Source organism: Bos indicus x Bos taurus, chromosome 4 (assembly GCF_003369695.1).
Source record: "Bos indicus x Bos taurus breed Angus x Brahman F1 hybrid chromosome 4, Bos_hybrid_MaternalHap_v2.0, whole genome shotgun sequence".
Taxonomy (NCBI): Eukaryota; Metazoa; Chordata; class Mammalia; order Artiodactyla; family Bovidae; genus Bos; species Bos indicus x Bos taurus.
The window spans coordinates 20,334,005-20,349,075 of NC_040079.1; the positions used below are offsets into that span (position 1 = coordinate 20,334,005).

The following is a 15,071-nucleotide window of genomic DNA, read 5'->3' on the forward strand; positions in this document are numbered from 1 at the left end:
CTCGGTCTCTAACTCCGGCGGCTCACGAATTTCGAGTTTATTCCTGGCCCTTCTGTGTTCTCAAAGATGGCAACCAGCAGGGCTCCAAGCCGCGGACGGGGTACGTGTTTAAGTCGGGGGTGGGAGGGCCGAAAAGTCATTAAGGAGCCAACACAAGGAATGCACACAAAGCACGCGTGGCCCATCATACAACACCTTTGAAAAAACACCTACGCTCTGACACCTCAAAAGTTTTAGGGACTTGAACGGCGTCAGAAAAATGGTGAAAGGATATGAGTGAGGCAGAACAAAAACACCCACCGCCCACCCGGACAGGCGACGAGCAGGAGCCAGGGTTTGCGGGACCCACGCCCAGGCACCCCCCAAGGCCGGCACGAGGCGGGGCGTCCGGAGCCCCCGAGAGCTCTGGGCCAAGCTCCGGGTCGCTCCTCGGCAGCTCCACTCACCAAGAACTGGAGCATAGTGTCGGAAAAGTGGGCGCAAACAGCGGCTGCAGCTCCGAAAGCCGTCGGGACCTGCCTCCCCCGGCGCGATGGGCGGCGCCCGCGGCCAACTTCCGGCTCACGCCCCGCTCCGCGCCTCTCGCCTTGCTTCACCCGGAAGCTGTTCCTGGCGCCCCCCGTAGTGGAGCACCTGGGGATCACCTCCTGAACTGCGAGGTGGCGAGAGGTCTGGCGAGAGGGCGCTGTGGCCCGGTAGGAGAAAGTCCCAAGTCCCAAGTCAGGCTGGAAGCTTTGAACATTCAGATTCTAGAGCCCAGTCCTCAAATACCGCTTCTATAAACCTGGGTCGGGGCCCAGTAGTCTGTATGATTACCGGCATCCCAAAGACCAGTCTTTGAACTCCCTGACCTAGAAGGACCACAGGCAAAGCAGAATCACCTGTGGAGTTTTTGCGGTATACTCCACTGGGGCTTCCCAAGTGGCACTAGGGATAAAGAAACTGCCTGCCAATACAGGAGTCTCGAGTTTGATCCCTGGGTGGGGAAGAAATGACAACCTGCTCCAGTGTTCTTGCCTGGGAAATCCCATGAACAGAAGACCCTGGCAGTCCATGGGGTCTGTAAAGAGTCAAACGCAACTTACTGATTAAACAACCACAGTTTATCAAAACTAAAACCCTAGTAACTAGGAAGAATGTACTCACCTCTTTTTGATTTTCTAAGTCCAGCAAACTAACACAGTAAAAGCAACACATTAAGATCCTATATTTATTTAGTATTGTTGAGGAATGGGCTGCGCTGATAGCTCAGTTGGTAAAGAATCTGCCTGCATTGCAGGAGAACCCAGTTCAATTGCTGTAGGGGAGATCCCCCGGAGAAGGGATAGGCTACCCACTCAGGTATTCTTGGGCTTCCCTTGTGGCTCAGCTGGTAAACAATTGAATAGATGATCTATGCTCCAAAAAATGATTGAGGAATAGGTGACCTATGCTCCAAATGCTTTAAAAAACAAAAAACAACCATCTAAAATCTTTTTCAATCTCCTTTAAGGCTTTGCTGAAGAGCACAGGAAACATCCACATCCACCAGCCTCTCCCCCAGTGCCCCAGGGAACAATGCTGAGTCAGGTGTGCACCCTGTTAGCCTCCCCCTGTTATATTTATTACACAAACAGCATTTCTTGTCAGCCTTCAAAGCAATATACAGTGCAGCTGCAGTTCTTCCAGCTTCTCTTTTCCACACACTTCTCCACTGCCCTAACTTCTGATCCCCATTCTGCTGTTAATTTTGGAAGAAATGGTGGCAAAACAAAATAATGCTCAGTAAATCCCAAATCTTAACTATCCCAAACTAGCTCTCTGTCCTATGGAAGGCTTCACATATCAGAGGGTTATAAAATGCTTTGATTCTGTGCCTCAGGCTCTTTCCTGATATTTCTGTGTTCATGCCTGTGTGCAACATGATAAAGCTTACCATATGCCTGATTAGTGGAGCAACAGTCAGGCTTACTGGAGAAGGAAATGGCAACCCATTCCAGTATTCTTGCCTAGAGAATCCTGTGGACACAGCAACCTGGTGGGATGTTGTCCATAGGGTCGCACAGAGTTGGAAACAACTGAAGCGACTTAGCATGCATGCATGCACTGGAAAAGGAAATAGCAACCCACTCCAGTGTTCTTGCCTGGAGAATCCCAGGGACAGAGGAGCCTGGTGGGCTGTCGTCTATGGGGTTGCACAGAGCCAGACATGACTGAAGCAACTTAGCAGCAGCAGCAGTCAGGCTTACTATGTCTTGGACCAGTTACTTATTTATTCACATCTCTCTAAAAATGCTCTTTATTAACAGGATGCTTTGCAGTTAAAGATTGATGTTTGTCAGTGTTAGGCAATAGATTAATTTCAAAATATAACAATGACAAAGTCTTTTTTAAATGCCTAAAATGTCATGGACATTTTATTAAGAAAAAAAATTATAGAATTAAGTATTAATTTTCTGCCACTACTTGAGGGTCAAGACTCTTTCCCCTCTCAGCAGTCTCTTCTATATACTGGGCTGAAATAATTGGTGACTGGAAAGTGGGCCATGGACTTTCGGATGATGTAGTCACATGCACATAAATACTACCAAGCAAGAAATAAGAATGCTAACAGCGGTCACCCTATTAACTATGTGTAAAATACAGGTAGATGATTAATTTGAAAAATTCCATAATTATTTTAGGGAATAAATGCAAGTGATTATTTCATCATTTACATGCAGGAAAGAAAAAAATACCTTTAGAAAAGGGATGCCTTGACTTTGAGACATTTCTGTAACACACTGTATTAAGTATACTTTTCTATTAAAAAAGCACTATCATAAAACGTGTAATACAGCTACAAAGGAAGAAAAAATAGACGTTTTTCAGGCTATGCCTTTAATCTGGCATTCAGAATAATACCCCTGGGAAAAACCAGCACTGGGGAAGGACTGTTTGTTGAATTCCTGATAATGCTGACCATTTTCGAGATAAAATTTCAAGAGACTGACCACGTGTTTGTTTTTTTAAAAAGTTTTTTTTTTTAAACTAGTGAGCACGGCACCAGGCAAAGAAGTTTACAGAAAAGAAGTCCATATATAAAGAAAGAAATAGCAAAATATCTTCTGGTCATAATTTAGAAGGAAACTATAAAAAGGAGACAGTTTTCCCCAATTTGTCTCTTCCTCAGAAGAGTATAAGCACAGGCTCTCAGTTCCGTGATATCCTCAGCAGGCCTCGGATGCGTCTGACGAGAGCTTGTATGAAACTATAGCGAGATCGCACTTTTGAATACAATCCTTCAATGTCCAGAAGTTTCTTCTGTAGTGATTCTCCAAAAGCACTGATAGCGTCAGCCAGAAGCTAGAGATAACACAGGTGACATTTCATGATCAAGAAGTCTCAAATATTCCTTTTATTCTTTGTCTTCCTATTTAAAATACCTTTGAATTTTTGTAATGTGATCCTTTCTCAGATGCCAAATTAACTCAACATTCACATTTTCCACCCTGAAGTTTATTGGTATAATAGTAACATTTTTCCTTCTTGTTTAAGTACATACAGTTTTAGAATTGCTTTGAATTGCAGTTAACTGTTGATATATGGAGTTTCCAGACCATAACGCCTATTAATTACTGAACTCTTAACTACTTTCTAGGCACTACCCTGGCATCTCACACATGAAGGCCTCATTTAATTCTGACAAAACACTTCAAGGTTGAATTATCATTTCCATTTCTGAGCTGAGGAAATGGAGGCTCAGAGGCTAAGAAAGTTGCTCTGAGTCACAGAGCCATTAGGTTGCTATTCCAGAATTCAAATCAGGTCTTTGCATGCAACTGTGAAAACTATTATCTTACTCACATACCAGGCTTTCCCTTTGTACTTGCAAAAAAAGAACAAGAGTATGAGCACAGAACGTTACCTGGTCTATATCATGCTGGCTCACTGTAGTTAGCCCACTTCTAAAATCCAGATTGCTTTCCGAAGCGAAGGAATCTAGAGATAAAAGACACAGTCAAACTAGGTTTGCAGCTGTGTCTCCTCCACAGAAGAGAAGAACCCAATGACAGTGAACCACAGTGTCTGTGACCAGCATGGGTCAAAGCTGAGGACTCTCTTTTAGCTTTCAGTAAATGGAAGCCCCTAGGAAGCATTTCGACGTTCCAAGACAGGGTTCTCAAGCTTTCCTTCTGGTTCCTGCCACTTAAGGGATCCAATACATGCTCATTAGTCACAAAAGATCCCTTTTAGCAATGAGCAGTGTGGCCAAGGCTGACCCATTTCCACTCCTCTGGACCAGAGGACTCTGGACCTGTGTCAGCCACGAGAGAAGCTGAGGAGCAACTGAAGACAGCCTCTAAGATGCTCTTGTGCTCTGCACAATTTCCCATGGACAGGAGGGAAATACAAAAACTAGCTATGCCAAGTAACTAAGTAGTTACCTAGTACATGCTTTGTAACCAGAACAGTCAAAAGTCGGTTGAGTATAACTAGATTTTCAAGGTGCTAAAATGTGTAGGCTCCGTGGTTCTGTAGTGAATCCGTGGTTCACTAATTTTCAGAATACAGTTTACCTTGTAGCCTTCTGCTTTTAAATAAGGACCTGGAGGCAAATAAGGAATCCTGAGAATCGGTGGGTGTGCAGTGTAACAAGTAGTACTCCAGATGGCGCCAGAGAATAAACAGGCAGGTCTCTATGATGACTACAGCGGAGAGGCCAGATTCAAGGAAAACAATCTCATCACATGACTTTACAAACCAGTTTCTGAGACTGCACCATTCAGTGATGTACCCACAGCTTCAGTCTAACAAGCTGGTTGTAAGGTCTCTCCAGAAAGCAGCAAGCTGTGCTGAGAGGAAGGAGATCAGGCCCTGGGGTGCAGTGCTAGCAGAGCCTTCAGTGTCCTTATCTCCTGTCTAGACACGAAGTATCTGCATATATTATGAGTATTACTAGTTATTCTAAAGAGTAAGAAAAATTTTTCCATTTAGAAATATGTCAGGCATTTAACTAGAAAACAATAATAGTAATTATGTCCCTTTCCATTTGGTTCTGATACCCAAATAATGTGAGAATAAGAGTTCCTACATTTGAAGATTCCCTTAGAGGTCACCCTTCAAGCACCCTGCAGTCTCGATGACTGCATTAAGGATACAAGAACAAAGGGAAAGCAGTTTAGCTCGATTGTTGATCAGCTTCACCAAACGCCGTCTTGCTAGAACATATTTCTGGGCAGTGGAGATTTTATCAACACCAGCAGGCATCACTGACTGACACAACTTAAAAAAAAAAATCAAACACAGTATTAAGAATGACACATATTGTAAAAAAAATTTAATGAAAATCTATTATAAGCAGTCATTTGTGATAAGTACTGTGAAAAACATTCAAGTGGATTTAAACATCCTTGACAAGAGTTTAGCATCTAGTTAGGAAGCTAGTAATTTAAAAAACAAGAGCCAAAGAAGCAGTTGAATTCATAAATGAATGTTCATCTGTGGCTTTTTGAAAAAGTCCAGTCCCTCAAATAGATGTTTCCAATCTGTTGATGGGCCAACCAACCCTGAATTTCCTGTCAAATTAAAACAAAACGAAACAGTGCATTTTCAGGCAGTAAATGCCACACTGCCGTGGAGAATATCTGTAACACCCGTCAGGTATCTTCTGAAGAAACTACAAATGAGACTTGTAGAGTGTAACAAATGTACGATCATAAGCCAGAAACTCCCCTGGTCCCTCTCCCATCTGGCATACCTGCAAGCACAACAGGTCAATTTAACTGCAGACCCTGGGTGTGGCGCCAGGCGTGCTGCGGGGGTCTGGGGAAGTGCCACGTGCTCTACTGTGACACTGTAGCTCCTGCGAGTGCCAGCGTCACCCGTAAGCCACACACGAAGGGGAAGGGCTGCTGGAGGTAAACCACTCAACTTCGGAGATCACCTGAGCCCACTCAGTAACACCTGCCCCCACCTGTACTTGCTGGTTGTGTGGCTCTGAGTAAACCCTCTCTCAGTGCCTCAGTTTCCTCATCTCAGAAAGAGGAGGAGCAACAATATCTGCCTCATGTATTCAGGTGGCACGTAGAGCTCAGGGCTGGGCACATCATGAACTCTGATGTTCCCTAGAGTTATCAGAAGGATGCAACGAGGGAGTGGGCTCTGACTAGTCCAGAGGGCGACATGCTATAATTTGGAAAAGCTGGTGTGAGCCAGGAATGGCAAAGTGGATCAATAACCAGGCTGCCACACAGGCCGCCAGGAGGCCTCAGTACTGGCCGCAGGGCGTTCTACAGTTCAGCTGTGCCAAGTGGAAAGAAGGTGGGCTGCTTAGGGCGCAAGCTCAGTAACGCAGCCTCTGCAGTTACAGCAAGTGCCAGGGAATGGTTCTGGGTCATTGAGAGAAGGGGTCAAGTCTGACAGGCCATTCCATTTGTCTGAAAAATTCACTTAACAGATACTGAAGTTGTGGGAGGGACAGAGACATCTTACCTAAGGAGATCACTTCTAACTGAAAAAGCATCTGCAATAGAAACCTAAGTTTCTCAGCACAGATGTTTATAGTATAAATTACCAAACTCTTTATTCAAAGGCCAACTGCCTTTCTACTGAGAAAAGCAGGTGGTTTTCTTGAACAGGTGCAACTTTCAGTCACTCAGTCAAGTTTCTACACTTATGAAGTGTGGTACTTAGGTGAGGGACTCTTCTTCAAGCCACCACAGAAGAGTCATTGGAGTTCCTTTTGTCTCACTGTATGCATCATCTTATCAGTCTGACACTGGTCCCCTGCCTTATCAGGTAAAGCACTGGTTTCTCAGACGTCTCCATTGCCCATTATTAAGATTCATACCTCTTTTATCTCATCTGGGGGAAGCTGCTCGACGTTCTGTAGCTTGTTGACACTCCGTCGATGACTGTCGTAATAGCTGAAGAAATCATTAGCGCTCTGTCTCAGCAGGTAAACGATAATGCCCAAACCAGGCAGGTGCCAGTATGGAACCACTGGCACTTGGGTATCTAATGGAGTTGATAAGAAAAAAAAACCAATGTTCTACCTACAGCCATTTTATATGAATTTCAAATGACCTGTTTTTTTAAAAAAAGGAAAGCCCAGGAATTTAAAGGCATGTAAACTATTATTAAAAACAATCCAGGACTACTTTTAAACACCACTAACAGCTCAAAGGTGTGGTTAAGAGCTACTGTAATGAGGTAGGTACATAAGGCTAGAGCCTTGAGACAATAAGTAAGTCTGGCTGATGGACACTGAGAAAGCTTACCCTTTACTGGGTGAAGACCTCTTTGAGAACTCTATGGAAGCTATATGCCTATACACCCATCTCTCTACCAGCCCACCACCCCGTATGCACAGATACAGCTTACAGTTTCCTGACCCCAGGTGAGTAAGTCCTGCTTCACCCTATGGCTTTACTTATATGAATTCATTTCCAGTCTGCATCTTTCTGGTTGCTGAGTTCCCAGCTCAAAATCATTCTTCCAAACAGACAAGTAGAATACTAACTCATAGCTAAAAAACAGATAACAGAATTTTTAAAGTTTAATTCTTCCACCACAATAGTTCCATTTGGCTAGCAAAACAAAACGATCTGCCTTTTACGTGACCACTTTCTGAAGAAGGTGGAAAGGAACAATGTGATGCTGGAAAAACTGTCTGTAGAGGGAAGAGAAGCTAGAGAGCAGTAGCGTTATTCTAGACATGGTCTGTGTGGTACAAATAAAGCAATTTCCTCTTGCAACGAAGGGATTTCTTTGAGAAACACCTTAGTAATTTCAAGTTTAATTTGAGACAAACTTTGTTTAATGGCCCCAACTGCCATGAATACTGAGGGAGAGATCTATACGTGCTTCCTTCACTGCCATCTCCCTGAACTTTGCTCCAAAGTCGGATCTCACAGACCTTCACATGGAGGGAAAAAGAAGAGTCCTCTGTCAACGGATTTTGCCTAGACTCATCTGATTTGCCAGGTCTCCTTTCCCAGTCTTCAGTGAGGATGTGACAATCTTTATGACACAGGTCATCACAGAAAGCCTTCTCCTAGTGAAATTAGGTATGCTGGTCCCCGGATAACATTTGTGAGACCTCGACTTGATAGGAAACTATCCACAAATACGATGGTCTAATGCTGAGCGTATTTCAAATTTCTTCAGGAATTCTTATACAATAATTTGCTCCAGTCTAGAAAATATTCAGAGGCACCAGACTTAGACATCAGATGAGGATGGCTCATGAGATATTTAATTACAGAAATAGATTCTGCGGGAAAGAGAATGAGGTCAAGGAAATAGAAGTGCTACAGGAAAGGGTTCCTTGATCACAAGGAACAGTAAATATACTAGAGGATAACAACAATACAAGAGCAATAATAAAAATAATAATAGCTAACACTGACGTGCTGTCAGGCACTGTTCTAAAGCACTTTATACTTATTAACACATTTAATCCTTACAATAATACACTAGAGGAGACCTTGTTATTACTTCTACTTTATAGACAAAGAAACTGAGTCACAAAGAGCTAGGTCATTTTTCTTAAGTCACCTGTAGAACTGGGATTCAAATCCAGGCAGTTCATCATCAGGCTGTGCTCTTAACCCTAGGTTAACCACTAGGTTAAACTGTATCTCTGTAACTATTCTAGAACCTACTGAATATCTACCCATTTATATGCTTAGAATTGGCAGAAAAGAATATGCTTATTAGTCCTTAAAAAAATCTGAAGAAAAATAAATCCAAATTTATGTGGTCAATTGATTTCTGACAAAATGTATCAAAGTAATCAAACAAAAAGATAAATCTTTTCAGCAAATGGTACTAGATCTGGACACAGGCTCATCACTAGTCATCAAGGAAATGCAAATTAAAACCATAATGAGATATCACAACACACCATGTCCAACAGCTGAAACTTAAAAAGACCAACAAACCAAGCACTGGCAAGGATGTGGATCAACCAGAACTCTTTACATGGCTGGTGGAAATACAAAATTATTCTCATTCTGTAAAACAGAATGGCAGCATCTTACTTAGTTAAACGTATCACACAAGCCAGCAATTGCATTCCTAGGCATCTGATCAAGGGGTATGAAAACATATGTCCACATTAAGATCTATATCCAAATATTCATAGCAGCATTATTCACAACAGTGAAACATCTAGAAATAACCCAAATGTCTATCAACTAGTGGATAGATAAATGCATATGGAATACCAGCCAGAAATAAAAAGAACAAAATAGTAATACACACACATGAGTGGATTTCAAAAACACTGAGCTAAATGAAAGATGTCAAAACACAAAAAAGACTACATGTTGTATGATTCTATTTATATGAAATTCTGGAAAAGGCAAAATAATAGACACCTTGACCAAAGGGTCAAAGGAAACAATCAAATGCAAAGGGACAAGAAGAAACGTCAAAGGATGAGGGAATTATTCTATATTTTAGCTGTGGTAGTAGTTCCATACTGTATAAAATTACAAAAATTACTCAAACAGTCCACCTAAGATGGGTGAACTCTGTTGTATTTAAATAATACTTCAATAAAATTCTCTTAATTCCATTACCTAGGACATTTATAACAGAGTAAGACAAACCCTAAAATGATTCTCAGAAATCTCAGATAGAATGTTTCTTGAAATTACCACCAGTCCATCACAATACAACCACCAAGATCCAAAAGGGCTTTTGGCCTTTGAGTGTCCCATGGAAAATGGCTTTAACCAATCCATAATCCTGCCTTAGACTCCTAACCTTCCCTACTGGGTCATTTGGAAATCATAGGCTACATGAGCCTACTAAGTATCTAAATTTTACTGTGCTATGGTATGGCACATACCATACATTGGTATCATACAAAATCCAATTGAGATACTAAAAATTCAGTTTAACATGATTTAACATATAAACTATCTGCAATATTTTCACACTTCTCACCTAGCTAGCTTAGTCTCCAATCCCAGACTCTATGGGGTCTCACACACTATATAAAACTATCCTCTCCCCACATGGCTCTTCCAGATTCATTCTCAGAAAATCTTAAATTTCTCTATTCTTTCAAGCTCTCCAGCTGTATCCACAGGTCTGACAACAGTAACTCCTTATAACTTCTTCTTAAAGAAGTCGATTTAAAAATTCCCCATTCATTACTGGTTAAAAAAAAAAAAAAAGGTGCACCTTACTGGAGCCAACTAGAGGTTCTCATAATCCTAGCAACTTAATTCCTCAAATACAGAAAGAAAGAAGCAGCTCACCTTGGCGGGGCCCATCTCTGTTAACGGTTTCCGAAAGGCTAGGGGTGAACAGACACACAGCATGCTGGAAGGTAGGGGAACTCTGTAACATGAGTGATTGGCAATATTCCATGACATTGGCACAAATCTACAAAGCGAGAACAGCAGTAACAAAAATATCAGCTCCCCAAATGCCTCATCTCATGGAAATCCAGATGTGAAGGAGAAAAAAATTAAGATCAATTTGTAAAATTACAACAAAGTTACAAATCAATTTAAAAATTATCCACATGTACTGTTTTTCTCAAATATTTCCAGAAACGTTAAAACCTTAAAGAATAGTTACATAACTGTCACTCCTCTTACCTGCTGCACAGCCAGTTCGATCTCATCTTTCCTGCTCACTCTATCTCCCTCCACATTATCATCTTGACATTTAAACTGACGCAGTTTGTCGGAGCCACCAAAGCGACTTAGTAGTCCTAAGCACTGGCGCTGAGGAAGGAAAAGACAAAAAATGAACAAAAGTTCACATCTAGCTGGATATGTTTAAAGTCAGTGACCTTTCTTGAGGGAGATAAAGAAAAAACTCAGCTCAGTGGAGAGTTAAATCCTCCTTAATGTTTCTGATTTCTGATTTCCAACTATGTCAACTATAAGTTAATAATACTAAAATTCATCTTTTTGCAAATGTATTTACTTGGCAGACAACTCATTAAAAGAATATTATTTTTTTTTAGCAGTTAACACTCACTAAAGTCTAAGTGTTTGCCCCCAATTTTTTGTATCATACCAAATAATTCCTTAGTAGACACCCATTAAATAAACACCAATCAATAAACACTGAGAAGCAAAATGAGATGGTGAACAGAAGCAGATCCGTGATCATTTTGTCTACTAAGGCTCAAATTTAAAGGCTCTGACTCCTGTGGCTTCTTCTGGAGATGTCATCAAGGAGTTGGGAACACAGAGGTGACCTTGGCAGATAAAATACAAAGGTCATTTGTTTGACATGTTGGTACTTTTCACCTGAGAATACAATCGTTCCTACAGTTCTCAGCAGGAAAGGACAAGCTTTGCAAAACTGCAATATGTCCAAAATCAGAGAAGTGGGTTCCAATTGCAGGCACATGACTTTTTGCTATTTGTCCTGGGACTAGTTACTTAACTTCTTCAAGCCTCTGTGCTCACATTTCTAGAGTGATAATAGCAATTTTCACCTTGGAAGTTATTGTTTGGATTACCCGAGACACTGAATTATATTTAAAGTGCTTAGTATAGTGTTCTGCGCACAGGATGTGCTCAGTCGCTCAGTCGTGTCTGACTCTTATGACCCCATGGACTGTAGCCCACCAGGATCCCCCATCCATGGGATTCTCCAGGCAAGAATACTGGAGTGGGTTGCCATTCCTTCTCCACCGCACATACTAAGTGCACAATAAAAATGTGTTTAAACACTGGTATTACATATACACACACACCTATATACACATATATACCTACATGTTATATAATATCTACTTTAAACTCATGTTGGAGTAAGTTTGGATAAGGCAAAACAGACTAAGGAAACTGTAATATAAATTTATTTTGTCAAAACAGCTGTATCTATTTTGACAACTTACAACTGGCTGTTTGCTATGCTGACAGATAAAACAGATGCAGCAACACATTTCCAGAGGCCACCTTATGAAAGATGCATCAAAAATATTTTTTCATCCCCACCAATTAAAAACATTAGAAGACTGAGGAAAAAAAAAAAATCCAGAGTATTTTGGTCTGGTTACAGACAACACAAGCCCTTCTGGAGTGCTATCTGACAGTGACTCAAAATGTACTACTTACAGACCCTGGGTCCCAGAGATAACAGTAATATTACATAAAAATGTATACACTAAAAAGCTGATGGCAGCATTTTTCTTTTGGAAACTTGAAAAACAGTTCATGAAAAGAGGAATGGTTATGACAATTACTGTATAAAAACAATGGAATATAAATTCTACTATATAAATATAATTCTTCTGAGGCCCCCAAAAGTGAAGATGTCTAGATCAAAGCAGGCCAGGAGGCTCCCAGAAGGACTGTGATAAAATACTGAATTAATAAGCTATCTACTATGTTTGAATATATTGAAAGGAGATTACACAACTGGAAGAGAGTTTGAGAATAAATCAGAAGTACAAAAACCAAGCAAATAAAAAAAAACAACATTTACTCACTCTAAGGAAAACATAATGTTTAGAAAAGTAACACATGGTCCATCCATGGCTTATTTATAAATGACATTTACACAGTAATAACAATATAACACTAAATGTTAATCTAATCAAAATTATGATATGATTTGTTGAGTTGGGGGTGGGGGCATGTTATAAGAGATACACATATCATATGGAAGAATAGGAGTAAAGAGATCAAAATTCTTATCCTCTTTGATGGAAGGTTGATAGATGATTCTTAAAATTGGAAAATTAAATAGTAGCAACATAAGCAAATTATTTAGAGATATGAAAGATTCAATTAAAACCATTGCTGGGTTTACCCAAATTAAGGAAGCTATAAAAGGATCAGAGAGGATTGTTGTATTTTATTATAAGTTTTACTACTGCTCTTTAAAGATGTAAGAATCAAAATTTTTTTTAATTTAGAAAATAAAAAAGAAGTAAAGAATCAGCTACCTGGAATCTTCCAATATGTCCCTGTAGCTCCATTAGTGATCCTTCATTTACATCAACATCAAGTTCACTTAGTATACCTATAAAATTTAGAATGTTTTTAAATGTAGTTTTGTAATTGACAAAATATAGACATTAAAAAACTAGGAAGAGTAGTTTTACTCTTTCACATTCTTTAATGCATGAATAGACACAGACTCTGCCATGAAGGAGGTTTGAGAAATACCTTACAACTTTACAGATTGTTAACTGAACCACCACACGTTCAGTCATATGCAAAATAAATCTAGATTGGATCAGTGATTCAAAAGTGCATTTTAAAAAGTCTTTTGAAAAAAACCTATTTTTTATTTATAAATATAAAACAAAATTTTCTAAACTCCACAGTTAATTACTTTCTCATGAAACAGTTCAGAATATACAAAACACTAAGAATGAAATGCATTCCTTTTTTTTTTTTAATTCTTCTATACATCATTTGATTTTTTTCCTTTTCCCTTAAGCAAAGTATAACTTACACATACAGAAAAAAGCTTCCATTCAATTTTTCAGTTTGGGCCCACTACAAAATCCCTAAATTAAGCTGATCAACCTTTTATAGTACCATGGATTTCCTTTATTTCTACTGAGCCCTCCAAGTAAACCCATGGGCCATTATTCCCATTGGTTTATTTCTTTGTTCCATTACTGCAGCCATACAGAGAACCCAGGTGACCCTGTCCTAGCCACCCTAACTTTCTATGTGTTTTCACAATCCTTTTAACCCATTTCTTACTTCCAAGCATACTCTTCATAGCACATAACCCAGAACCTTATCCTTTGTTCCTCGTAATGACAAGCTCTCCTTTTTAGATTTCCAAGCCCGTCACAGACCTACAGAGGACACTCGCATATCTGGCAGGTGCTGTCACGTTACCTCACCTGCACTCCACTGCTCCACCAGATCCAGTCCCTTCCCATCCTCCACCTCCACTTGGAGTCTGCTCCCAAATCACTATATTTAATTATTTTCTAACATTACTCTGCCATAGAGGATTTTTCCTCACTATTTGAAAATGTGTTCAGGTCTCCCTTGTATGCCAAAACAAAGCAAAATCAAGCAAAAACCTCATTAATATCAAATTCTTGAAATATTTTTTCTACATTTGCTGCTTCTGATTCTTATGCCATCCTTTTCCATTTTAACCTCTTGAGAGTCAGAGTTTGCACTTAACACTTTGGCTTTTTCCTGTTTCTCCTTAACCTTTCTTATCTTTTCAACCTGCCTTGCTCTTCCCCAGTTCTTTCATTCCTCCTGCTGACTCTATTTAAAGACAAGCAATTTTTAGATTCTTTTTTTTTTTTACTGCACCACGCGGTGTGCAGAACTTCCCCAACCAGGGATCAAACCCGTGTCTCTGCAGTGGAAACACAGTTTTAACCCCTGGACCACTGGGGAAGTCCAATTCTCAGATTCTTAAGACTTCTGCTACAAAGCATCTCAGTACTGTGGACCATATGTATCCCCTCAACTCTAAAACACTTTACAGAATATCCATGGGTCACAGATAAAAAATTAACCTCCTAAGTACTTGAGAAGGTACAACGTATCTGGTACTGGGCTAGCATTTTAAACAAAAACATAGGATGAAATTGTAGGATAATACAAAACCATGCATGTAGCCAAGGGCTAAACTGGGAGTAGGGTAACAGGAACATAAATTCTTTTCAAAAATGATTTCAAAACATTAGGAGGTACTTGGCATTATCTTTTAAAATTATTTTAAAGAGTATATACCAAGTCTACCAGCTCAAATATACAAAAATGTATATGTAAATACATACATACAAAGTTATTAAATGCCACACTATTTGAAAATTTTAAAAAGACTGGAAACAGTCAACATGTCATAGAGGCTTGGATAAATACCTCAGAACTGGAAAACTATTCTGCCAATTAAGGAATGAGGTGGGAACTATATATGCTGATGAAAAAAGTTCACCAAGACATAATGGGCACAGGGGGCGAGTTATAGAGCAGTGTGTCTAGTATGATTTCATTTTGTAGGGAGGAAAAAATTTTTACACCACATACAGAGAAACCACCACAAAAATAAAGTATAAATTGATAATCGGTTCTTTTCAGGAAACAGGGATTGCTATGTCAGAGTGCTTTTACTCTATTTTATTTGTTTGAATTTAT

At 40.0% G+C, this 15,071-nt stretch overlaps 1 protein-coding gene across 1 annotated transcript in view; it reads right to left on the reverse strand.

The window, feature by feature from the left end:
* Nucleotides 1-2,976: 2,976 nt before the first annotated feature.
* The window catches only part of NUP205 (nucleoporin 205), an 80,093-nt gene continuing 67,998 nt past the window's right edge, over nucleotides 2,977-15,071 (reverse strand). The window contains exons 36-43 of the mRNA XM_027538906.1: nucleotides 12,893-12,969; nucleotides 10,581-10,709; nucleotides 10,236-10,362; nucleotides 6,812-6,978; nucleotides 5,121-5,244; nucleotides 4,539-4,667; nucleotides 3,887-3,960; nucleotides 2,977-3,324 (exon numbers count right to left, since the gene is read on the reverse strand). Coding sequence (XP_027394707.1) covers nucleotides 3,172-3,324; nucleotides 3,887-3,960; nucleotides 4,539-4,667; nucleotides 5,121-5,244; nucleotides 6,812-6,978; nucleotides 10,236-10,362; nucleotides 10,581-10,709; nucleotides 12,893-12,969 — 980 coding nt within the window. The 3' untranslated portion in view covers nucleotides 2,977-3,171. The remainder of the gene's footprint in view (nucleotides 3,325-3,886; nucleotides 3,961-4,538; nucleotides 4,668-5,120; nucleotides 5,245-6,811; nucleotides 6,979-10,235; nucleotides 10,363-10,580; nucleotides 10,710-12,892; nucleotides 12,970-15,071) is intronic.